The sequence below is a fragment of the Schistocerca cancellata genome, chromosome 9 (genome assembly GCF_023864275.1).
Source record: "Schistocerca cancellata isolate TAMUIC-IGC-003103 chromosome 9, iqSchCanc2.1, whole genome shotgun sequence".
NCBI lineage: Eukaryota > Metazoa > Arthropoda > Insecta > Orthoptera > Acrididae > Schistocerca > Schistocerca cancellata.
Genome location: NC_064634.1, coordinates 56,510,804 through 56,538,327, shown reverse-complemented (window position 1 = coordinate 56,538,327; position 27,524 = coordinate 56,510,804). Strand labels below are relative to the sequence as shown.

The window sequence follows — 27,524 nt, the reverse complement described above, 5'->3', positions numbered from 1 at the left end:
ATTACTTTATCTCAATATTTTTTAAATTTTGAAGTAAATCTTACGACTTTAATTATTTTTACTTTTAAAAATTGCATACAGTAAACATAAGGGGATATAGTGTGCCCTGTTACCCAACTTGCTCTGCCTGTGGCCTTAGTTTTGCCGGCTCCCTATTTCCTCTTACTCTTTTCTTCCATAAACATTAAGTAAATTCTAAATGCACACAGCAATATTTTAATTTCAGTCTCTTATTATGAGATAGCATCATGTTATTCTCAACACGTTTTGTACTTCTTCATAATGTTCAGAGTGCTTAACTTGATTGTATACAGGGTGGTCAGAAACAGTCCGAAAAGCTTGCAAGATGTTGCAGGGGAGGTTGTGTTGAGAAATAATTGCCAAGAAAAAAAAATTGACCACTGTGTTGGCTCAAAGTTATTTAGCATTGAAGTTAGCCAATCAGATTGTTGCACACACAAAATCAAGCACTTGCACACACTAAAATGCGGTAATGTGTGTCCATGAGTTACCACTTGTTGAAATGCTCAATACCAGGTAAAATGTGCCATTTTCAGAAGCAAAAGTTTTACACTAGGTGAGCAAAAGCTACAATTATTCAATTTGAGGAAACCAAAAGAAGAAAACAATTGATGACCCCTCATGTGATGACGTGATTGGCTAACTTCAATGCTAAACATCTTAGAAACGGTGCAACGTGTAATTTTTTTTCCTTAACAATTGTTTTTCAGCAACCCCCCCCCCCCCAATAGAAGCTTTTCAGACTGTTTCTGCCCACCCTGTAGAGCATGACAAAAGTGTTAGTGGATTAATCATTTCTGAAGATGGCAGTAAATTGCTGAGACCAGTAATGTGAACACTGTAATTGTAAGGTGTTCTTGACATAATAAACAATTTTCTATGTTGCATTGTACGCATGACAACCAACAAGCTGTCTGTCCACATGAATGGCCACTGACAAACTGTGGCTAAGAAACAACTGGACCACAATGTTGCTGAGCAATCTGCCCAACATGACATTCTTCACTTCAATGACTGCTTCACAGCCTGTGCCATATGGATCCTTACCACCAACACCATCTTTTCTGAAATGCACAGGTGGAACTCTCCATACAATATGTCCTACATTGTTGTAACACTCCTGGCCTCACCCATCTAGCCTCTTCCATGTTCCAATTTGAGCACTACATAGCCCTCTGTTGCACCAACGTACCCAGTCTTTTTACTTCTCTCCTTTTCTGCTACCCCCCCCCCCTCCCCCCACCCCCGTGCCAATTTTCCCCCGCCCTCCATCTAACCTCCTGACTGCATCTAACTACCCTACCCTCTCTCCACCTCGTCCCTGCATGCTCTCCAGCAGCACTTAACTGTCTCCCATCCCTACCTTGCTCTTCCTCCCCCCTCCACACAACAGCCTCCTCCTTACCCCCACTCAGTTGCCTCTCCCATCATGCAGTGCTGCTGCTGCTCATACTGTGGCTTCAACCACCACAGACTGTGGTCATGTGCGTTTGAGTTGTGCGTGCGCGTGCTAGTGTGTGTGTGTGTGTGTGTGTGTGTGTGTGTGTGTGTGTGTGTGTGTGTGTGTCAGTAGTCTATTTCTGACAAAGGCCTTGTTGGCCGAAAGCTTATTTTGTGACAATCTTTTTGTTGTGCCCATTTGTGACTCAGCATCTCTGCTGTATGGTGAGTAGCTACTATCACTTTCATAATATTGTTACATTCCATCCCGGATTTTCCATTGTTTGTTTAATTGTCATGTAAACATTTAGTAGGTTACATAAGTCTGTCAATGCTAAAAAGAAAAAAAACAATGTTACTGCTGGAGTTTCAGAAAATTCTGATTTCTTCCCTGTAAGAGCTATGGGAGAGAACATAATAATAATTAGTTTAATGTGAAGCAATTGTTTGCTTTCATTATACTATAAATTAGAACCTCTTTTTCATGCTTATTGGTTTCTCTAGTCAGGAAAACCTCTCTAACTTAATCTGTAATATGGAGGAAAAAAGCATGAACAATCTTTACTGAAGCTAGGTGGTGAGAAAATAAGAGAATGGGGGCAGAGAGACATAGGGAGAGAGACAGTTGGAGACAGTGGTTTCGAAAATGTATGAACTGTGCTTCATGTATGTAAACCGCAGAGTTTCATTTGCTGGCAGAAGCATGGAGCAAATGCTAATATTTGGGGACACTTAAAGAGTAATGGTGACTGCTTCAAAGTTAGCATGTAGGGAGATGACTCAGCTGTGATGACGAAACTTGGCAAAAACAACCATTCTACTTCTGTAGAGGGGATGGTCTTAGCAGAGAACTACAAAATGTTTTGAAATGGAGCTCCTTAGATATTGATACTGAGGCCCTTGCTGTACCAGAACTTGTAGCTCTTCAAAGTACATCTTGAATCCCTTCCAAGTTCCACTGAAGTAAGGGAGCCATTACTGATGATACTTTTTCATCTTTGTCACTTGTCTTAGGTAATGTAATTTTTTTTCTCTTTTTTTGGTAGATAGGATATGCATAGTGAATGCATAGTGAACATATTAATGTGGCCAAGACAGATACGAAGCCCACGCCTACTACAGCAGTACAAGTTTATATGCCAACTAGCTCCGCAGATGACGAAGAGACTGATGAAATGTATGATGAGATAAAAGAAATTATTCAGATAGTGAAGGGAGAAGAAAATTTAATAGTCATGGGTGACTGGAATTCGATAGTAGGAAAAGGAAGAGAAGGAAGAGAAGGAAACTTAGTAGGTGAATATGGAATGGGGGCAAGGAATGAAAGAGGAAACTGCCTGGTAGAATTATGCACAAAGCATAACTTAATCATAGCTACCACTTGGCTCAAGAATCATGAAAGAAGGTGGCATACATGGAAGAGGCCTGGAGATACTGGAAGGTTTCAGATAGATTATGTAATGGTAACACAGAGATTTAGGAAACAGGTTTAAAATTGTAAGACATTTCCAGGGGCAGATGTGGACTCTGACCATGATCTATTGGTTATGAACTGTAGATTAAAACTGAAGAAACTGCAAAAAAGGTAGGGATTTGAAGATACGCGACCTGGATAAACTGATAGAACCAGAGGTTGTAGAGAGTTTCAGGGAGACCATTAGGGAACGATTGACTGGAACAGGGAAAAGAAATACAGTAGAAGAAGAATGGGTAGCTTTGAGAGATGAAATAGTGATGGCAGCAGAGGATCAAGTAGGTAAGAAGACGAGGGTTAGTAGTAATCCTTGGGTAACAGAAGAAATATAGAATTTAATTGATGAAATGAGAAAATATATAAATGCAGTAACTGAAGCAGGCAAAGATGAATACAAACGTCTCAAAAATGAGATCAACAGGAAGTGCAAAATGGCTAAGCAGGCATGGCTAGAGGACAAATGTAAGGATGTAGAGGCATATATCACTAGGGGTAAGATAGATACTGCCTAAAGGAAAATTAAAGAGATCTTTGGAGAAAAAAGGACCACTTGTATGAATACCAAGAACTCAGATGGAAACCCAATTCTAAGCAAAGAAGGGAAAGCATAAAGGTGGAAGGAGTATATAGAGGTTCTATATAAGGGCAATGTACTTGAGGGTGGTATTATGGAAATGGAAGAGCATGTAGATGAAGATGAAATGGGAGATATGATACTGTGTGAAGAGTTTGACAGATCACTGAAAGATCTAAGTAGAAACAAGGCCCCAAGAGTAACCAGCATTCCATTAGAACTACTGACAGCCTTGGGAGAGCCAGTCCTGACAAAACTCCACCATCTGGTGAACACGATGTATGAGACAGGTGAAATACCCTCAGACTTAAAGAAGAATATAATAATTCCAATCCCAAAGAAAGCAGGTGTTGACAGATGTGAAAATTACCAAACTATCAGTTTAATAAGTCATGGCGAATACTTTACAGACAAATAAGGAAACTAGTAGAAGCCGACCTATGGGAAGATCAGTTTGGATTCTGTAGGAATGTTGGGACACGTGAGGCAATACTGGCCCTGCGACTTATCTTAGAAGATAGATTAAGGAAAGGCGAACCTACGTTTCTAGCATTTGTAGACTTAGAGAAAGCTTTTGACACTGTTGACTGGAATACTCTCCTTCAAATTGTGAAGGTGGCAGGTTAAAAATACAGGGAGTGAAAGGCTATATACAATTTGTACAGAAACCAGATGGCAGTTATAACAGTCAAGGGGCATGAAAGGGAAGCCTTGGGTGGGAAGGGAGTGATATAGGGTTGTAGCATATCCCCGATGTTACTCAATCTGTATACTGAGCAAGCAGTAAAGGAAGTAAAAGAAAAGTTCAGAATACGCATTAAAATCCATGGAGAAGAAATAAAAACTTCGAGGTCCGCCAGTGACATTGTAATTTTGTCAGAGACAGCAAAGGACCTGGAATAGCAGTTGCATGCAATGGACAGTGTCTTGAAAGGAGGATATAAGATGAACATCAACAAAAGCAAAACGAGGATAATGGAATGTAGTCAAATTAAATCAGGTGATGCTGAGGGAGTTAGATTAGGAAATGAGACACTTAAAGTAGTAAATGAGTTTTGATATTTGGGGAGCAAAATAACTGATGATGGTCGAAGTAGAGGGGATATATAAAATGCAGACTGGCAATGGCAAGGAAAGTGTTTTTGTTAACATTAAGTATAGATTTAAATGTCAGGAAGTTATTTCTGAAAGGATTTGTGTGGAGTGTAGCCATGTATGGAATTGAAACATGGACAATAAATAGTTTAGACAAGATGAAAACAGAAGCTTTCGAAATGTGGTACTATAGAAGAATTCTGAAGATTAGATGTGTAGACCACATAACTAATGTTGAGGTATTGAATAGAATTGGGCTGAAGAAAAATTTGTGGCAGAACTTGACTAAAAGAAGGGATCAGTTGAAGGGATCAGTTGATAGGAGAAGTTCTGAGGCACCAAGGGATCACCAATTTAGTAATGGGGGGCAGTGTGGAGGGTAAAAATCTTAGAGGGAGACCAAGAGGTGAATACTCTAAGCAGATTCAGAAGGATGTAGGTTGCAGTAGGTACTGTGACATGAAGAAGCTTGCTCAGGATAGAGTAGCATGGAGAGCTGCATCAAATCAGTCTCTGGACTGAAGACCACAACAACACAACAACAGGATGTGGATGGATATAAATGTGAACATTATATTCCCTTCAGCAGATAATACTGAGAGCGTGTGATCTAATATGTTTCTTTGCACTCTTTTCTTATATGCCTGAGCTGAACAGATGGACATTTCTTTTGGTGTTGCAAACTATAGAATTATTTGATTATTTTTAAAATGTTATAACTACTCTTTAAGGAGCACCACTTTTTGTAGCCAGTACAGGTGTGGTTTACATTAGTATCTGCAAGAGCACATGTTCTTAGAAGCATCCATTATTGGTGTCAATGAGAAACCACTAATTTTACTATTAGTTTTTCAAGGTTGACACAAATGTCATAATGAACTTGGGGAGGTGAACAGACTTTAACTGTTTCTTAACTCTCTATACAATACATGGTCCCTCTCTCTGATTTCTTGGATTTTCTTCTTCGTCTCATAAACATGACAATCTCTGCTCCCCAAGATGGATGCTGTCCTGACAAATTAACATATTCTGAAACCCTTCATGTCTGTTTAGTGTGCTTGCCAGCCACATTTCCCTCAAGTATCATATTTCTGCACAAGTGTAGTGTGACTATTTCTGGCATGTTGAATAGTTTTGTATGTGTGGGTTGATATAGCTTGAAATGAATTATCTCTGTCTTTGTACCATCAGGCAGAACGGAGGAGGCAAATGTTAAAATAAAGGGACAGTTACGTGGATTCCATTTACTCTTTCCAAATATATTTTGCCTGGGTAATACCATAATCAGTTGAGTTTTACTGTAAGTTGACAGATCCATGTGTGTTCCCTCTCTGAAGGTGTTACTTCATGGCCAGAATAATCATCTACAGTGCAGCAGTAATTTGAGCTAGTTGGGTGCCATTTCATAATCTCTGTCCACATGAGAGTGTGGAGAAGCAAGTAAGGTTTTCTCCCAGCTGCCACCAGTTTTAGACACAAAACCGACAGCTTTGCCAGCCACCTGCACTGGCAGTGCCACAGTAATGCCACAGTCTGTTGTGCACTCATTTTAGACTAACATATGTTTTGGAAAGTTTATCCAAAATTAAACACATACTTTTGGAGATATTAGTGTTTTTTGGTGTTTCAGGCCACTAGAAAATGGTGTTAGAGACCTGTAATTCAACAGTACTGCGCACTTACTATACAGCAAGAACTCACAGAGCCCATTTATAAATATCTTTCAATTTGATCCCGATATTCTGAAATAAATGATTTCACTAAATACAGCAACACTTGTTTGGATTAACTAATCTTCATTCTAAGCCTTTAGTATCAATATTTTGATAAGTTGTAGGTTATAGAAATTTGTTGGAATACGGGGTTTTGGAGCATTGTTAAGTTATTACTCCATCTGAAATGAAGTGTTTTATAAGATCGTTTAGTGCCTACAGCTGACTGAGCCATGTTGTTAATCTGTGCCTTTATTTTGCAGACTAGGGTGAGACTTTTCTCTGAGCTCCACACACAAAAACATCCCCAAATGTTAAGCAATTATAAAGCCATAGCAGAAATGCAAATAGGAATGCTACAAGTGATTTAGTTGGTCGGATGTATCTTATTTCGCTTGGGGCGAAAGCAGTCACTAGTGAGTTGAGAGGGATGTTCCATCTCCCATCCTCTTCCACCCGACGAAAGCTGTACCTTTGTTAGCGAGAACTGAGTGGTGGTGGGACAAGGAAACCACCACTGTGCTAGTCTGCCCTCTGCCTCGAAAAGAGTGTCAACTTAGAACATTTTTCATCAGGCTAGATTTTGGTCTTACAAAAGGGTCTACTCACTTGATTTCTAGTTGCTGGAGCACATTAAATCTTATAAACTGTTCTTGCGTAATGTCAATGTGGCAAGTGGATTCTTTCCACATTACGGAACTGTAAATTGAAATCTATATTTACAAGATTCTACTGTATGTCAAGGTATTACATGAGTTTTTCTGACATATAAGCAACTTCTCTGTAAGTCTACACAGTTATGGCAACATGGGCTCTGAATGTCAGCTGTGAGGACATAAACAACTGCTGTGAAGGACTTGATAAAGATACTTGTTTTTGAAGAGTTTGTTCCAAAATATATACAGGATGGTCCACTGATAGTGACCAGGCCAAATATCTCACAAAATTAGCATCAAATGAAAAAATAAGAAGAACAAATCTATTCGAGTGTGGTGGGGTAAAACAGATGGTGCTATGGATGGCCCACTAGATGGTGCTGCCATAGGTCAAATTGACAGAAACTGCACTTTTTTTAAAATAGGTACCCCCATTTCTTCTTACATATTCGTATAGTACATAAATAAATATGAATGTTTGATTTGGAACATTTGCTTCACTGTGTGATGGATGGCGCTATAGTATTCTCACAAATGTAGCAACGCACCCGATAGCACTGTGTGCAATTCATTATTTAAATTAGGTATGATAATATGTTTATCCAGTCATAATAATTATGCGAAAGACATAATCTTGTTAAAATGGAATGGTTAACAGTCACAGAAAAGGTAGATATGGTGTTTATTTATGACTATTTTGACCAAAATGCCCAACAAGCTTGTGCTTTGTATTGTTATCCTGATAGACAGCGTCCAAGTGTCCAGACCTTTCTTGGATAGTTAATGTATTTAGAGAAACCAGAAAGTTCAGCCAAAGAAGACACAACCAAGAACTGTAACGAATGGAAGATGCCCAAATAAGTGTTTTAGCTGCAGTTGAGGATAATCTGCACATCAGTAGCAGACAAATTAAGCAGGAATCAGATATTCCAAAAACATCAGTTTTGAGAATTCTACATCATCATACATTTCATCCTTACCATATTTCTATGCACCAGGAATTGCATGGCGATGATTTTGAATGCTGTGTAAATTTTTGCCACTGCGCACCAGATAAATTACGAGACGATAACAGGCTTTTTTTTTTTTTCAAGAGTTTTATTTTGTGACAAAGCATCATTCACAAACAGAGGTAACATAAACCAGCACAGTATGCACTGCTGGGCAACGGTAAATCCACGATGGCTGTGACAAGTGGAACACTAGTGACCCTGGCAGGTTAATGTATGGTGTGGAATTATGGGAGAACATCTAATTGGACCTTATTTTATCGATGGCAATCTAAATGGTGCAATGTATGCTGATTTCTTAATTAATATTTTACCGATTCTAGTAAAAGATGTTTCACTTAGTGACAGAGCGGTGATGTACTTTCAATATAATGGATGCCTGGCACATAGCATGTGTGCAATTGAAGTGGTATTAAATAGAATATGTAATGACAAGTGGACTTGTCGTAGAAGCACCATACCATGGCCTGCATGTTCACCACACCTTACATCTACGACTTCTTTCTTTGGTAAAATTGAAAGATATTTGTTATTATGATCCACCAACAATGCCTGAAAAGATGTGTAAGCGCATTGTCAACACATGTGCGATCTACTCGCTGTTGAGAGGAATTTTGTTACGCGTATTGCCAAATGCACTGAAGCTGAAGGACATATTTTTGAGCATTTATTACATTAATGATTTTATTACAGTTGCTCATACAGTAACAGCATGATAAGGCCACAAAAGTAAATGCATCACATTGGAACAAAAGAAATAAAATCCAAACATAACTACTTTTTGTGTTTTAATTTACAAAACCACACTGTTACCAACTGTTCATCTAAATGGGTGGGGCGTATTACAAGTGTTGGAACATTACAGCGCCATCTATCATGAAACAAAACAAATGTTCCAAATCAAACATTTATATTTGTTTATGTACTAAACAAATATGTAATAAAATATGGGGGTAGCAATTTTAAAAAAATGCAGTTTCTATCAATCTGACTTAAGGCAGCGCCATCTAGTGGGCCATCTCCATAGTGCCATCTGCTTCCCCCCCCCCAAAAAATCACGCACGAACAGATCTGTTGTACTTATTTTTTCTTTTGATGCTAATCTCATGAGATATCTGGCCCAGTCACAGTGTATTTCTCTTCTATGTAGACAGCTGCCACCACATTAAATCTATTTCCCAAAAGCAAAGGATGGATCGTTTTTCAGGGTAAACACCGGGATTAGGCTGCAGGTAGAGCTATTTTCCCAGTAATTTTAATGTGTCAGTATCATCCACCTGCAAACAACAAAGAAAGAATCTCAGCATCCCTGGGAGATAACTCGCTATCCCATTCAAAGCTTTTTGGGTATATAAGGGGGACAACTTCTCTTAGCCATCCACCCCCCCCCCCCCCCCCCTTTCTTTATCATATCAAATACATTTCTGACACAACTATGTCACGATGTCATGTTATTTACAATCATTCTGTCTTTGATAGAGGAGGACTGTCTTTTCAATCTCATTTGATTTTATGAGTGTTAATTTTTACCAGCAGTACACTCTTTTTACTGAAAATGTTTATGAAACAAAGTTTCATATTTTACCCCACAAGCCCCTGAAGAAAGGAATGTCCATCCAAAACGAGCACCATCTGTCTTGATGTGCCTAACATAATTGTGATGTGGCAGATGCCCCAGACAATGCACACTATCAATTATTTTGCCTCAACAAGCAACCCACCCTCCTCCTTCTCTCTGAAGGGATTGTAACATCATTGTGACCCATGTAAGTAATCAAAGATTTCTGCTCTCTAACAAATATAAAATTTTAGTCAACTTTATCAGGGCTTGCTAAGTTATGTCCGAAGTTTATGTGACAGAAATCTGGCAGCACTGGCCAGCAACCAGCTTTGGTCTTTCAGGTTTTCTATTTACTTGTCGGGCCTTTGGGGGTCATAGTTCACGAGGAAAGGGATAGTCAAAGACAATGAAAATTGATTAAATTTTATTTCCTTGCATGACGTGACATCATAAAACTTTTAAGATGATTCTGAATGTATGTAATGTTTCTGTGTGTTTGCAGTAACTGCTTTATCTGTGGTGTGGAACAATTTACATAAACTAAGCAGCCTTGAATAAAAACTAGAATGAAAAATTACACACACTCAGTGACACTTCTCACTGCATCAAGTTAGTAGGCAGCCAATATAAAGTTATTTTTCTGGATAATTTTCTGAGAACCTAATGTAAATATAATAAAGTTATTTTTCCTGAATAATTTTCTGGGAACCTAATGTAAATGTAGTCATTTTCATGACGCGATGACAGGTAACTGCTTAAAATTTTCTTAATTCATCTACAGTTAGTCTTTGCAAATTATGAAATCGCTTACTGCAGCAAACTTACATTGTGATTTGGTTTAACTAGTTTTATATTGCAGTAGCAAGTAATGACAAATTTGGAATTATTCTAGTAACCATATACATTTTTGAGTCTTACTTCTCAAAGACTCTCTTAGTACACATACACTGACAAGCCAAAACTTTATGTCACTGCATGCGACGTGGTAAGTAAAGTATGCAAGTAGAGCAGACACAGACAGGGAGCACCCTAGAGAAGATATGGGCTGCAAATGGGAAAATCAACTGAGATAAGCGACTCTGACTAAGGGCAGATTGTTATTTATGCAGAGCCTGTGAACGAGTACCTTGAAAACAGCGAAGTTGATCGAATTTTCACATGCTACTGTTGTCAGCATCTACGGACAGAGGTAGGGGGTCAGTGAAACTACCACTAAGTGCTAAATGGTTGGACTCTTCACGGAATGTGAGGTTCAGAGGCTTGTGTGGTCTGTGAAATTTGATGTTGATTTGTGGGCATCTGTGTTGAAAAAGCACAATGCTGGTGTATGCACAAGTGTTTTTGAACACACCATTCATCTTACACCGTTGAACATGGAGCTCCGCAGCAGACCATCTCTACTTGTCCACATGCTGACTCAACAACATCATCAATTGATTGGTTGGTTGGTTGGTTGGTTGGTTTGGGGAAGGAGACCAGACAGCGTGGTCATCGGTCTCATCAGATTAGGGAAGGATTGGGAAGGAAGTCGGCCGTGCCCTTTCAGAGGAACCATTCCGGCATTTGCCTGGAGTGATTTAGGGAAATCACGGAAAACCTAAATCAGGATGGCCGGACGCGGGATTGAACCATCGTCCTCCCGAAAGCGAGTCCAGTGTCTAACCACTGCGCCACCCCGCTCGGTTATCAATGATCAGTGCAGTGAGCAAAGGACCAAAAGGCTTCGACCGTTGATCAATGGAAACATGTCGGCCCTTCGGTGAATCACATTTTTGCTACACAGGGTTGATGGTGACCTCGACAAACACCATCATCGAGGTGAATAGCGGCTCAAAAGGTGCAGTGTGCCATGGAGCAGTATTATGCTATGGAAGACATTCTCCTCCACTTCCATGGGACCTGTGGTAGTAAACCGGGACACCACTGACAGCTGCAAACCACCTGAATTGTTTCATCCTTGGTGTCTTCCTTGATGGTGATGTCATCTTTCAACAGTATAACTGTCCATGTCTCGGAGTCAGAACTGTGCTCCAGTGGTTGTGAGGAGCATTATGTGAACTCATGTTGATGTCTTGGTGAGCAAAATTCGCCTGATGTACATCCTATGGAAACCCATGTGGCTCACCATCAAGCACCATTACCCTGCATACAATCAGCAACGCATTATTTACATGAATTACGTGGCCTGTCCACAGACATCTAATCCCACATACCTCCACAAGCCTACCAACAATTTGTTGGATCCCCGATATGCAGAATCAGTGAAGTATTTTGTTCCAAAGATGGATAAACAAGCTAGTTAGTAGGTGTCATAATGTTTTGGCCCATCAGTGTATGCGACTGTTGCATATTGTACGAGGTGGAATCCAAAATTTTCGGGACTGGTGCTGCCATCTGGAGAGTAGGAGTAGTAGATCTTTGCACCGCTAGGTGACGAGAGCTCCATATCTGATGAGTCAGTGTGAGGAGTGGCATTCAGCTGGGAGAACGTGTTGCGTATCCACAGTGATTTCTGTAATACTCTGTGTTTGTATGTGGCGATTTTACGAAGGATCTGCGAACAGAACAGTGCGTGTGTATCAAATTCTGTGCACATCTCGGGAAAAGTGCTATGGAGACCCCTTGCAATGATTCAACAAGTGTTTGGGGGACAGAGCATGAGCCGTATGCGTGTGTTTGAGTGGAAGAGACCGGGCTCTCCAATACCCAAAACAGTGAGACAGGTGAAGAGAAAAGTGAAGAGCATGATCATGGTTTTCTTTGATACCAAGGGAATTGTGCACAAAGAACTTGTCCCACCCAACCAAACAGTGAATTCCGCGTACTACTGTGACGTTTTGCGACAGCTCCGTGAAAACGTGCAGCGACGACGGCCCAAACTTTGGCGTCAAGGAAACTGGCTGCTGCATCATGACGAACCCTGTCACACGTCCTAGCTCACCAGGAACCTTTTCGGGAAAAAACAACATGTCGGTTGTACCCCACCCACCGTACTCGCCAGGTTCGGCACCTTGCAACCTTGTGCTATTCAAAAACACTGAAACTCAAGTTGAAAGGTCATCATTCAACATTCTAGAGAGGATTCAAGAAGCATCGCTGGCAGTGATAAATACCCTCAAAGAACAGGACTTCCAGAAAACGTTTGGCCAGTGGCATAAGTGCTGGGATCAGTGTGTACGTGCGGATGGGAACTACTTCGAGGATGATGGTGAGCATTAGTTCAAAGATAAGGTTTTCAACAGATGGCAGCATCAATCCCGAAAATTTTGGATAGCACCTGGTATCTTGCATTTATTTCCTACTTCCTCTGATATAAATTTTATAGTGTTTCCACTGCCAAAGAGACCTGCAATGCTGTTTACACAATTTAAAAACCTTCCCCTATTCTCTGCCTGGTAGGGTTCTTGAGAGTTCATACGTTCATAAATGAGCACTTTAGGACAACATATGTTTCAAGTGTCTTTGGTAACATTAAAATGTCTGTTGGCATAAATGATTCATATGCCCATTCACTGATGCAAGTTAAGCAGCCCTCCTACACCCATACATCTTTTTTATTCACCTCAGTAACTGTGCAGTGTAGATATTGATTACTTTTAGCAATAATCCCAGCATTTTGAACCTTTAGCAGCAAAGGACAAAGGAACCTACAATTTACATACAAAAAAGGAATTCTGTATTATGACAATGGGGAAAATGTTTATGACATGGCTTCTCAAATGATTGGAATGTGGACATGAGATAATGAAATATTAAAATACGAACTTATAGCAGTTCAGAGCTGCATGTATTTTTCACCCAAACTGCTTCAATTATATTTGTACAGTAATATTGGTTTGCTAGGAACAGATCTGTCTCATAACGTACAGACTAAATTGCAAAATTTGCAAAGAACTCTAGAGAGAAACCAATACCCACAGCCTCTCACCTGGCGGCGTCTGAGCGATACGCCAGTGACTCACACTCTGTTAACAGCAACTGGGTCTGAGCCAGTTTTATGTCATGGCGGCGAGTGTTGTACAGCAGGTGAGTGGTGGCTACTACGACTGCCAAATGCTGCCAACCAGGTATCGTAGGAACCAATCTGGCTACTATAGCAACATTGTCACGATCCAGGTAAGGTTCCCCGGGAATGTTGAACTCGACAGCACTCCAAATGTCCACACGAAAAAGCGATGAGCGGTACCACAGGGCAACACCATCCACTCGGGCCCCTGTTCGTTTCTTGTACAGACCCTTATAACCTGGTAATGGAAATTGTTAATTTGCTAGTGCCACTATTGCAACTTTCTGAAAGGCTGTGAAAGTGTATTACAAGTTAATACAGTAGCCAGCATGAATTCTATGAGCAAATTTACTGTTTCTTAGGAGAAGCATACCCCATGAAAAGCTGTAATTTGCCTTTACAATGCACCGAGATATTATTAAGACAGTTTGCAATTCAGAAAACAAAATTTCATTTCCCACAGTGTAGTTACTTTCCATCTACATTTCCTATTATACAGTGTCTTCCATTTATCTGATGGCCGCCTGTGTGGCACAGTAGATGCAGGGCAGTGAGCGCTCCATTGCCCGCCGATCAGATGCAGTGTCACCCGTCTACTGCTGCGGTACGACATGACCACATAAAATGTAAGCAAATAAATTTTGTACTCAGCTGTGTCACGGAAGGTGATGCCTTCCATTATTTTCCCCGCATTTCTGACATCTACTCAAGAAATTATTAATCACATGATGCAGTTCTCTAAGGGATATTGAATTAATTGATACACGGATCTTATCCTTGATTTTCTCTATCATGTGAGTATATGTGGTGAGCACTTTGTCCTTAAGAGAACCTCACAAATAAAAATCACAGGGAGGTAAATCAGGACTTCTAGTGGGCCACATATTGTTACTAATCACTCTTTCATCGACCACATCATGCACTGCCTGCAAAGAAACAATGGCCATATGAGCCCTTGCCGAATCTTGTTAAAAAAATTTGAAACTTCGTTTTCTTTCACTCAGTTCATTAAAAATAGTCACAAAATGTTTTGCACCTGTGTCATTAAAAAAAAAATGAGATTATTATTCTATCACTACTAACTGCGCACCATACCCCTATCTTCTGATCATGAATAAGTTCCTCATGAAGCACGTCAGGTCTCTCTGCTCTCCAGTGTCGATAGTTTTGTGATACTTTACAAGGCCTTGGCCCAAGCAGCTTAGGACCTCTTTGTACAGAAGTGAACGATATTTGTGTTTGCTGTGAAAGACAACTAAGAGACTTTTTAGGGTAATTTTGTAGTTGGTAAGCAATGTCTTCGAGACGAGCTTCTGTGAGCACTGTACATTGTCATTTATGGTTCTTGTTTGAACACTTCTCATTTCATGAAATTTATCTGCATCAAGACTCTGAACATGGAAACTTCTGTTCACACAACCTCTGAACGGTACGAGCGGACTCTGTAAGCACATACGAATTGTAAATAAACACTCATTGTGGAATTGAATAATTCGCTCGTCACTGTTGCGTTTACAAACTTCACTATTACACTTGTGATGCCTGTTTCACTGCTCGTATGACACTTGCCAACAAGGTGCGTATGTCTGTGTAGCCTTCAGGCTATATAAAAAGGGGGGGGGGGGGGCGTCATAGTATGGTCTCGTGAGACCCATTCGGCTGGCAGACATTGCTTTTGTGGCCGGCCTGCAACACCCTGGGCAGGAGGTCATCAGATAAATGGAACACCCTGTTCTTGTCATTTATGTAACTGAAAGACTATGGAAGGTTTCCACAAAAATGTGCTAATTATGTTCTCTCTGCACACACAAAACATTTGGTCTATACTACATATCACGAAACTAAAGAATTTCTGCAAAACTTAATCTATGACCTCCCTAAGACAAGCAAATCAATAATAATAATAATAATAATAATAATAATAATAATAATAACAAGAAAGTAAGAAATTATCAGGCATGATCCAATCAAAACATGTGGAATCCCTTTCACAAGGTGAGTTTTCTTCCCTCAAAAATTAATTTTCTATTTAATGTTAACCACTACAGATATGAGGTTACGGTTGTTATATTTTTACGGTAATAACTGGGGGCATTCACTCATATTTCTGTTCTACATACAGCTCAACAACACATTTTGAAAGAGAATGTTCTCAGAATTGAAAGAGAATGTTCTCAGAAACTGAACTCCTGAGGTTAACACAAAAAGTCTACCAACACAACAGTGGTGTTCAGTAAACAAAATAAAAATACTTTGACTGTGAATCCTCATCTTACATTACAAGTATTGTCTTCTGTCAGCAGCCATTCCACCCCAAACTGCATATATTGCCAGGACACGTTCTGCTGATCTGCTATGGGCTCCAAGAGTGTCAGTTTGACACTTCTGTAGACATCCAGAAGTGGCTGTGTACTGAGATGTCCCAGGTATTTCTGCACAAGTGCATCTGTTGTGTTCTATTGGTCGTCTACTTTTTCTCATTTCGCAAGTCTATGATCATCAACCTCTAGATATTTTATCAAACAGGTGTCGCTCATTTATAATTAAAATACTTCTACCTGTTGTCTTTCACTTGCAATTTCAGCGTGTAGTGATGGTTCTCTTTATGAATAGCAATCTAGTTCTTTCAGTGAGTCTTGTTTCACCCCTTTCTTTTCTACATTCAAGATTTCAATGTCGTGTTCTACTCCCTTAAGGGAGGAGCCTGTTTTGTTTACATGATTTGCAAAAGCTGATTTGTCATAATTACTTAACACGAATACATCTTTATGTTCCTTGCATCTAACCAAAAATGTTCTTCCAGTCTGTCCTGTATACACGGTGGTTACAGTCAAACTTTTTCTACTGGAGAGGGGATCCGCGACAAATGAATGACCATCGGAGAATAAAACTTGATGAAAACATTTATAGGACATGCAGAAGAGAAATAACAAATAAACCACTGAAAGGAAAACCATTTTAATTTTCTCATGAGAGGGTAACATTTGTTAATTGCTTACCACGTTTATATTCCAAGCTACAAATGCTGCTCAATGTAACGAATATGTGCATTCACAACAGCCTGGAACTGTACTAGAGAGTGTTCAAAGCACTTTCTAAATGATGGTAAATGGAATATTCAGCTGTTGTGACACAGCTTATGCACTGCTTGAAGACCGTACATCACATCCAGTATTCTCAGCTATGGCAACAATTATTTCTTAAAGAATTTTTGGACCAACCTGTCCACCTTTCCCAGGACCAATTCCTAAATCGCCACGTAATTCAGACCTCTCTCTATTGCTTTAATGCATCAATACTTGTGAAGAGTAGCAACACTCTTGCTGTTGTCTTGATTAAACAGCTATATGTGTAAAGTCCTGCTCTCCTTGTCCAGACCAATGTTGACTGACTGCAACTGAAATGCATACTGATGCCAGTATTTAAACCCTATGTCAGTGTACCAGTATTGGCATCTAACAGCAAGTCACAACACTAACACTACTAACAATGCTTTCATATAAATTTGGGTACTCATATGGTAAATAGTTTCCCGTCTACAATGTCTCGAGTACCAAAAGTTTAATGATAACCATCCTGTACTTTGCATCACAGGATGCAAGTCTAATTTTAAGAACTCTCAACCTTTGAACTTCTCTATCTTTTCACCTACAAGATGTGATTAAGAAGTTTCCAGACTGATTCATTTCTGAGTAGGGGACCGTGCGGACTGGTTCCGCTGAGTGGGGGAAGTAGTGGGGGGTCTCAGGGAATGAACTGATGCTGCGGCAGTTACCTCCGGAACCCTGGAGAGTGCGCATCGCTTGCAGCGTGAGTACGTGTCATTGACCTTGGTCAAAAAGTGGCAGAGGCGAAAATGGAGCAGCACTTGGAGCAGTGTTATGCGATTAAGTTTTGCATGCGACTGAACCAAACTGCCACAGAGACTCTCGGTATGATTCAAGAGGCCTTTAAGGAAGAAGCCATATCCCTTGCAATAGTTTTCATGTGGCACAATCGTTTCAAAGATGGCCGTGGGAATGTTGAAGACGACGACCACCCTGGGAGGCCATCATCAAGCTGAACGGATCAAAATGTGGAGAGACTGTCGCAGGTGACTTTTACACTGGAGTGCTCTGCTGCTTGAGGAATTGAGTTCGCCGCATCTGCCTGGCGATCAAGGGCAATTGGGTTCTCTGCCGAAGTTTTGGTCAAGTTCAACGTGACAACACTGCCACAGCCACCCCAAAGCCTCGGCTTGGCTCCAAGTGAGTTTTTCCTCTTCCCCTGAATCAAAACAGGCCTAAAAGGGAAGCGATTCAACTACATCGACGCCATCCAGCAGGCTTCGAAGAGAGCCGTCGACAGTATGACGCCCGAGGCCTTCCAGAAGGACTACAAACAGTGGAAGATGCGCTGGCGGCACTGTGTTGATGCTGAAGGATCATATTTTGAAGAATTTTAGTCCGCTGTACTTAAATGTCCAATAAATTTCTAGTTCCGAGTTAAGTCTTGAAACTTTTGACTCATGCCCTGTATATCATGCTTTCGGTTATACATCACTAAATTACTTGTTTGCAACAATATTTTAGTACCGTGCGGTTGGAAAAGGTTTACGATCTGTTCCAAACTGTTGCATAATATTTCTTCTTCATTAAGCTGATTCATTCTGATCTTATCATCTTTGCATAGCAACTTATTAGCAATATTTATTTTACACCAACTTTTAATCACACTCTTGCGATAATTAGTTCTGTCTCTCTATTCTTCCTGCTCATCGGCATATTGACTGCTCTGTGCACTAATCAGCAGAATGCTGCTCCTTCATAATCCTGTGGACAGCATGAATCCTTAGGAATCACAGCGTTAGTTGTTGTTGGTTTTGTATAAATAGTAAATGTGTGCTTATTGCCTGCCTTTTAATGTTCAAATTGAGGAACTAAAAACTGCTATTAATTTCATGCTCCACAGTAAACTCATACTATAAGCATGTTGAACATTTTTACTAACCCTTCAACATCTTTCTCAGAACTGTCAAAGGCAACAAGGTATTGTCTATTTACTGTTTATAATGACCAATTTTATCTATAATGGCACAATCGGACTTTAAAACTTCTTGATCATAAATGTGTTCACACTTCCTGAAATACTGGACTCTATGGCTAAATCATTGTTTTGAATACAAAAACTTATGATTAAAAGTGAAATAGTTAAAACTTGTCATCAGCTGTAAAAGTTCAATGAATTTGATGGTTTCTTGTCTTGAAATTTTACTGTATTTTGGAAATTTCTTCCGATTATATCAATATTTTCTTTAACAAAAATGTTACAAAATAGATTCTTAACACTCTGCCGTCTGGCGACACCACAGTGGTGTCGTGCCCGAAATAGCGGTCAATGGCCAGCGACACCTCAGTGGTGTGCATAGTATCGTGCAGTGGCAGGCGACAGCACTTTAGTATCTTTTGCGTTCTGTGGGTGTTTGGTTTAGGTAACAACAAGTTACACAGGTCACCATGTTTTTTGGTTTTACAAGTACTTGTGCCCTTTCATCGTTACAGATGAAAGGGACGATATGATTATTTACGACGAATGCGCGGAGAAAAACTTGGAGGTTGCCACTACATCGCATACATCTCATGATCCGGTTGACAGACTTTCCGGTCACTTAAAGCAACACCAACTAATAGGCCTAAGTATTTCCAAAATGATAAACGAAACTGAAGAAACTGCCATGTATGAAAAAACAAACACACACACACACACACACACACACACACACACACACACAAACTTAATGTACAAGTGCAAGCCTTGTGGAGTTGCGTTACATCTTGGAGACTGTTTTGCTGCACATCATATGAAAGAGAAATACTAAGTACGAAAGACAATGCAAATAAACAAATATATGAAACAAATTCTGTATTTGTTTACGTATGTATATGTTTGAAATTTCATGGAAGTAGGGGAACAGAGTTGAGAACTTATGAGAACTAAGGATGAGATTAGTAAAACGTAAAAATTTATAATCTCTTGATAATGTCAAGAAAAGCTGGCGACAAGCCAAGTAATCCGAATTAGTGCTACCGGCGCCAAGTGAATAAATTTGTACGAGATGTGTGGATGGCAAAGTGTCAATATTCAGGGAAATCAAATGGCAAAAGTGACTGACTGGTTTCTCCTATATTTTGTTAACAAAGCCATACTACTATGCACTGAATAGTGTTTTTTAAGACTGTTGTTGAGCAAGATAGTTCCATTATACGCTGGGCTGTTTCTACAGTTCACTACTGCACGAGTTGGACGGTGAGCCTAACGTATTTTCAGTTGTGTTCTTAATTTAGGCACAGTTTGGTTCATAATTAAGCATCCTTTTTTTCAGCATCTGTTAGAGGAAATTAATATGTTTATTTTTTTTCTTCAGAAAATGCATTTTAATTTTAGAAAATTCATGTTAACTTTGCACTTCCTAAAATATATTCATGCTGTAAATTATTGCCTAAACTAAAGAAGTTTGAATATTTTTTAGTTTAGGTTAAGTCTGCTGTTAAATGCTTTGGGATTTCAGAAATGTTTTCACAATATACTCCTCCACCTTTAATATTATGAATGGATTCCTCTTATCTGCTATACGCTTTTTATTTATGGATTTTATGATTATCTGGCTGGCTTTAGCCTTATGCTTGTCATTGGTTCACTTACCCCTTTTAGCAACTTATGGCTGACAGGATCAATTTCATTATTATTTACTTTAGCAACTTCAGTCATCATTCTCGTGAGCGCAATCATTTCCTTCACGATCTCTTTGTTAAATGGCCAGCTTGATATTAATTATTCATGCCATCCATTGCCTTCTGCAGTTTAGTGCACCGGGCAGCCAATATGCCAATGAGCGCAACGAAGGGAGACAGAATAACATTAAAAACAAATAGCCTAGCCTGAAGCATGATGTCAATGACAGTTTGAACAGGAATTCATAAAACTCAATGCACATCCTGTGATGCAAAGATAGACAGGAAGAATATTTTCAGTCAGAAACAAGGAACACAAAGATGCATTCTGATTAAGTTACTATGACAGATCAGCTGCTGTGAATCATGCATATGAAACAGGACATCCTCTTAAGGGAATAGAGGATGACTGGAAATCTTGAGACAGAAAAGAAAAGGAGGAAACTCTACTTGCTGGAAGATCTGGTGAGTGCTAGTCATGAATTGAACCACTGCAATATTCTAAAGTCACATATGAAAGACAACAGAATGAGATTTCTTAATGGGTTCGTAGAATTTTTTTATTATAAATCTGCAATGTATATTTGATGAAACAGCTAGAGGCTGATGATAACAGACTTAGGAACAAGGAAAAGTAGGCGACCAATCGAACAGCATTGTTGTTCAGGAAACAGCTGCACTTATGCGGTAATAGCGTGGACATATCAGTACACAACCACCCCTAGACTTCTGCAGAAGTGTCCACTTGACACACTAGGAGCCAATAGTAGATCAGTGGGACATTGCCTGGTGTAGTGTGCAACGTGAGATGGGATGGCTACTGAGTGAAGTCAACAATTTTAATGTATGACAAGGACCCACACTCCAATGTGTTTTAATTCCATTTTATTTTATGAAGGTCACAATTGTGTTTGTACACTTTTTAGTGTTTTAACATCATGAGTTATGTTTTTACAACCTGATGATGACAGCATTGTTTCCCAAAATACGTTGCTGAGATATGTAGGACAGAAATACAGGTGAATGCTATCAATTATTACTGTACTACTACTGTGATTTTCTATTATTTAGAGATTGTGACAACCTCATAAAAGCTTCACCTGCTTGTAAATAATGCTCACTACCACTTATTACCATTCATGAACTATGAAAACTAAATAGAAACAGTAGTAATAATGGAAAGCGTGTTTATACCTAGTTTTGAGAGTTCATTTACATAAAATGGATCCCAGTGATCCTCCTGAACTTCCTGAAGACAAATTACCTGAAAGAAGAATAAAGTTATTAGCTGAAAGTAGAATAGAAGTAAGATGACACAGTTAATACAAGGAGGAGAAAAAAAATCACATCTAAAATTAAAGGCAGCACAGAGAAAAGCAAAACAATAGTGATGACAGTGGAAGGAGGAAGGAAGGGATGGTACGAAACTGAATGGAACATTTTTGGAAGTGGTCAAAAGTATAAGTTCTTCGGATGAGTGGTCACAAATGATGGCAAGATAGCTGAAGAAAATGAGAAAGTAATACAACAAGTAAAGATCTTCTACCAAAGGGTAAGGGGTATATTTCAAAATAATGCAAAAACGTTCTATATTCAACTTACTATGAACCCTTTGTACCACATGCCGCTGGTGTATGAACCAAAACGAAAAGGAAGAGATCAGAATGCAAGTAAGAGTGAAAGTTAAGACATATCAAAGCCAAAGAAATGAATGACAAAATAATACCCAATGTGGAAAGTAAAAGTAAAGTAGTTTGGGATGTCATACACATTGCATCCTGCTACTAGGGTGTGTGACGTGTGTGTGTGTGTGTGTGTGTGTATGTGTATGTGTGTGTGTGTGTGTGTGTGAATTTGCCACCAGCTGTATCAGTGCAGGCTGGCTGCTGGAGACCATCTGTGGGAGCTGTGTGCATGGTGCAGTCTCCACTGCGCTGTCTGCCGGTGACACACACACACACACACACACACACACACACACACACACACAGATATATATATATAAGCGTGACGCACCACTGACTGACTCACTCTGTGTTCATCAAGTTGACCATTCACACCAGTTGTTCTGTCTGTGGATTCACAAGAGGGTTATTTCTGCTATTGTTCAGATGTTTATGAAAAAAGCAATATTTGTGTTACTTGGATTGGTTTTGTATATTACTTGGTTACTATATGATTGGCGATGAGTAAGAATGGTTTGCTCAAGTGCAGTCTCCAAGTGTGATTTCATGAAGCTAATCATTATGGACACCCTGTTACCTGCCCTCACTGAACAGCTTACTTTGGCACTGACTACTTTGTCGTTTTCTACTAACAGATATGGTACCATTCCCTCAGTCCAATACCCCACTTTCCCTCCTATGATGATTAAGCTGAGGATTGGGAGGCTTACAAAAAAGAAAGACTAGGACAGCAATTTTTGGATTTCAGTGTGACAGACTCAAATTTGTGCAAAGCTTTCTTCCTCTTGCAGATTCTTCCTAAAATACATCAATTACTATGTGAGCTTGCCCCTTTAAAGGACCGGCAGCTCTTACTTTTGATCACATATGCAGTTTATTGTCCTACTACCATCACAAACGAATGCATGTAATAGTGGCGTGAGTTGAATTCTACCAATGTCACAAGAAACCAAACCAGTCATTCAGGGCAGGGGCAGCTGAACTTCACAGCCTTAGCTGTAAGTGTCAATTCATTACTGATGCCTATAACAACTCTTATGCAGATTCTTTGGTCCACGACTAAATTATCTTTTTTGCTCTGGATAAGTAAGTGTGCCAGACGGCTTTACTCTGCAAAAAAAAGATGATGATGATGATGAAGAAGAAGAAGAAGAAGAAGAAGAAGAAGAAGAAAGAAGAAAGAAAGAAATGTCCCATTCACAGAAGTTTTTGCAAACAGTACAATATTCTGAAGTTTCTTGGGCAGCAAGTGATCAAAGTGAAGCACGGGGCAATGTGGTAGCGGTGTCACAAGACATGCGTACTACGACGACAGATAGCTTGCATGAGGAAGCGGCAGTGGTGGCGGTAAACATGTGGGCCCAGCTCTGAGCAGACCAATGCCGGCCCAAGCAGCTGCAACCGTCACAGCATCAGCATTAGCATTCTGTTTCCTTTCTGTTTTGTCTAATGAGAACGTCTGGCATGTCATAAGTACTGAGCTACTTGTACTGCCTGCCAGAAGAAAGGCCACATCACCCCTATGTGTTGTTTGCCTTAGTTTGCTCAGGTTATGGACATAAAAAGTGACTCCAACACTTGTGACTTCTTCCAAGCTGATTATTGAGTTAAGTGTTTTTCAACAAGTGCTCCAGCTACAGGTCGACACCGGAGCTGCAAGGACACTACCGAATTCTGAAACTTATGGGAGTTTAGGCTCACCACTGTTGACACCTGTCATGTGGAAGTTGGTCATTTATAACAAACAGAACATTGTACTGATGGGAAAATTTACGGCATCTGCCTCTTACAAGTCTGTGGTTTGTTCCATTACATTTTTGGTGGCTGCTGATGCTAGCATTCAGAACTAGTTTCAGATTAACACAATTCAGGCATTTGGATTTTCTATCACCGACACGTTTCACCTTGCATCCAATCACATACTGTATTCTCAACTGCATACACTGTCCGAGGCGATTTCAGAAGATATGTAAAAATTTTTTCTGCTCATATTTCTTTTAAATCCACAGCTCAACCTCATTTTTGACGTGCACATCCTATTCCTGTTGCCAAGATCAAGTGAAAGCAGAAATGGGCTGACTTCAGTCTCGAGGGGTGGTGTAACCTGTTATAACTAGTGACTAGTAGTCTCCACTGGTTATAGTTTGGATGCCTTCTGCGAAACTTCAGTAACATTGTCAATGCGGAGTCGATTGTGGATACATATCCTCTCTCATGCCAGGAGGAACTGTTGGCGAAAATATCAGGTTCTCTCAAATGCAGCTGCAGGTTGTTGTGGGCAACGAGTCTCAGCGAGTTACGGTTTTGAATACTCCTCTTAGTGTCTACCCACATTTGTACCTTCCTTTTGGTGAGACAAGTGCCCCTGTTATTTTCCAATGATTTTTAGAGCATCTGACTATGCCTGTCCCGGGTTGCATAAATTATCTGGATGATACTGTTGTCACGGCCTTCTCCATGGCCAATCACTTGAAAAATTTGTGTTCAAGGTCTCATGGCATGGTGTTTGCCCTCTGCCAGACCTCATCTCCAACAGTTACATCTGTGCCTTGCCCCCTCTTCTAGTCTCCTACCATATATTCCTGCCGGGGTTGGCCACATTGGCCCACCCCTGATTGTGAACGCACTTTTCAGATGTTGAAATAAACTACTCTCGCCACTTTGCTTAACAACATTCTCTCCAGACCAGCACAGCTTTGGCGACTGATGCCTCATGGTATGACCTCAATGGGGTCCTTGCACACCGATATACCAATGATTCTGAATGACCTGTTGCCTTTTTTTAAGAGGCCAAGTTTCTCCTTCTTACTGAACATAAACCCTTGGTTTCCGTGTTTAACACTCGCACATCGTTGTCTGAGAAAGCAGCACACCACCTACAATGCTGGACACTGTTCTTGTCTAGAGGGTGATTCAAAAAGAATACCACAACTTTAAAAATGTGTATTTAATGAAAGAAACATAATATAACCTTCTGTTATACATCATTACAAAGAGAATTTAAAAAGGTTTTTTTTTCACTCAAAAACAAGTTCAGAGATGTTCAATATGGCCCCCTCCAGACACTCGAGCAATATCAACCCAATACTCCAACTCGTTCCACACTCTCTGTAGCATATCAGGCGTAACAGTTTGGATAGCTGCTGTTATTTCTCGTTTCAAATCATCAATGGTGGCTGGGAGAGGTGGCCGAAACACCATATCCTTAACACACCCCCATCAGAAAAAATCGCAGGGGGTAAGATCAGGCCTTCTTGGAGGCCAGTGATGAAGTGCTCTGTCACGGGCTGCCTGGCGGCTGATCCATCGCCTCGGGTAGTTGACGTTCAGGTTTCATAACTAACCTTTTTCGTAGGACTCTCCATACAGTTGATTGTGGAATTTGCAGCTCTCTGCTAGCTCTGCGAGTCGATTTTCCTGGGCTGCGAACAAATGCTTGCTGGATGCGTGCTACATTTTCATCACTCGTTCTCGGCCGTCCAGAACTTTTCCCTTTGCACAAGCACCCATTCTCTGTTTATACCAACGTTTAATACACCACCTATCAGGAGGTTTAACACCATACTTCGTTCGAAATGCACGCTGAACAACTGTCGTCGATTCACTTCTGCTGTAATCAATAACACAAAAAGCTTTCTGTTGAGTGGTCGCCATCTTAGCATCAACTGACGCTGATGCCTAGTCAACAGCGCCTCAAGCAAACAAATGTACAACTAAATGAAACTTTATAGCTCCCTTAATTCGCCGGCAGATAGTGCTTAGCTCTGCCTTTTGTCGTTGCAGAGTTTTAAAGTCCTAAAGTTGTGGTATTCTTTTTGAATCACCCTGTATAATTATGAAACCCATTTTCAACCTACCTCTGAACATGCCAGTTTGGATGCCTTATCTTGCCTTAATGCAGGTCTTGATTCCGACTTTGATTGTGAAGAATTGCTTTTCTTCCATCTTGATACTGAAGCGGAGGCCACTGTTGACTGTTTCCCAACTACGAGATTGCACATAGCAGCTGTCTTTGCCACTGACCCGTTTATCTGCCAGGTGGTTCAGTTTGTTCAACAGGCCTGACCAGATAAACCTCCAAGTCTTGCTTCAGACCCCCTGCACAACTATTTTTTATTATGGTATCACCTCCATGTTTCTGACAGTGTTTTGATGTTGTCCACAGAAGACCTCTCTCCCAGAGTAGACATTCTAGCCCAATTACAATGTGTGGTTCTGGGTCTTCTCAACCAGCGCCATTGGAGAGTTTTATGCACTAAATGATTAGCTAGGTGACATGTTTTTTGGCCAAGAACTGATGGCAAAATATCCATTTTCTCACAGCTTTTGAGCATTGTGCCCAACAACAGGCAGCTCCCAGAGTGTCCCTGTCCCCCCCCCTCCTCCACCTTCTGTGGCCTGCGCCGCACCTGCTGTGCTTGAGTTCGTCCAGCCACTTCACAACGGGATCAATGGAGTGGGCAAAAGGGTTTGGTTGCTGGCCTAAAGTGGATACTTGCCACTGTTGTCCATCGCCGCAGATGCCATCTTTGTAGTGTCTGTACAGCTGTTGGGCTGGTGGCGCACAACTTTGATCAGCTGTGCCCCTGCTCACTGCCGGAAGCTAGCAGTTCACAGATGCAACCCCCATCGCTGTAGCTCGCCTCTCCACCTCGAGCCCACCATCAACTGCTGCGGAGGCACCCCCTGTCCCACTAACTGCCTCCACCACATGTGGCGCCCTGGAGTTCAAACCTACCAGCGCCGGGCTCTGGTCCATCTCCAGCCTCAGGTCCATTGCCGCACTCTGCTGTTCCAGTCAATCTGCTTCCACCTGCCTTCTCACCATAACTGTCTCACCCAATGTCGCCGATGGGTCCAGCCTCATTTCCTTTGGGAACTGCCTGCTGATGACGACACAGATGGCGATGCCATCCTCCTCTCTGGTGCTGTCATTGTATGTGGCACGGGCCCACCGCCCTCGGACATGCCCATGTTCATGCATGTTCTGCCCCTAAGCTCCGGTGCCTGCCCGGCACATCATCTTGCCCCCTCTGCCAGCACTGGCTGCCACCTCTCTCAAGCCAATAGTTATATGTCTTTCGTTGGGCCACCAGCATCTCCCCACTGCCAGGGTGCCCACTTCGCACAAGGGAGAGGTATGCTGCAACCAGCTATTAGTGCATGTGAGGGCGAGTTCATCAAGTGTGGTGTCACTGTGCTTGTGTGTTTGGATCGGCTGCCAGCTGTATCAGCGTGTACTGGCCAAGGGAGGCCGTATGTGGTGTATGCTCCACCTCACCAACTGTTGGTGACTCGTATATATACATGCTCACAGAGCAGCACTGACTGACACACTCTATGTTCATCTAGCTGTACCATTCACACCAAATGACCTATGTCTCTTAATGTGTGGATTCACGATAGGCTTATTTCTGTTATTTCTCTGAGGTTTATGAATAAAGCCATATTTGTGATACTTGGATCAGTTTTGTGTGTTATTTCGCTGCTACAACATAACATGAAACTAGAAAAGGCAGATAAGTATAACAACATACAAATCAAAGATGGGAATAGATACAAAGTCCTCCTGAATTAGCA

General features: G+C 40.8%; 1 protein-coding gene across 3 annotated transcripts in view; it reads right to left on the bottom strand.

The window, feature by feature from the left end:
- Positions 1-27,524, bottom strand: part of LOC126101608 (protein angel homolog 2-like) — a 172,293-nt gene that overhangs the window by 72,829 nt on the left and 71,940 nt on the right. For all 3 annotated transcript variants that reach the window (XM_049912287.1, XM_049912286.1, XM_049912288.1), the window contains 2 exons: positions 21,454-21,523; positions 13,472-13,787 (listed from right to left, as the gene is read on the bottom strand). In XM_049912287.1, the coding sequence (XP_049768244.1) occupies positions 13,472-13,787; positions 21,454-21,523 (386 nt within the window). The remainder of the gene's footprint in view (positions 1-13,471; positions 13,788-21,453; positions 21,524-27,524) is intronic.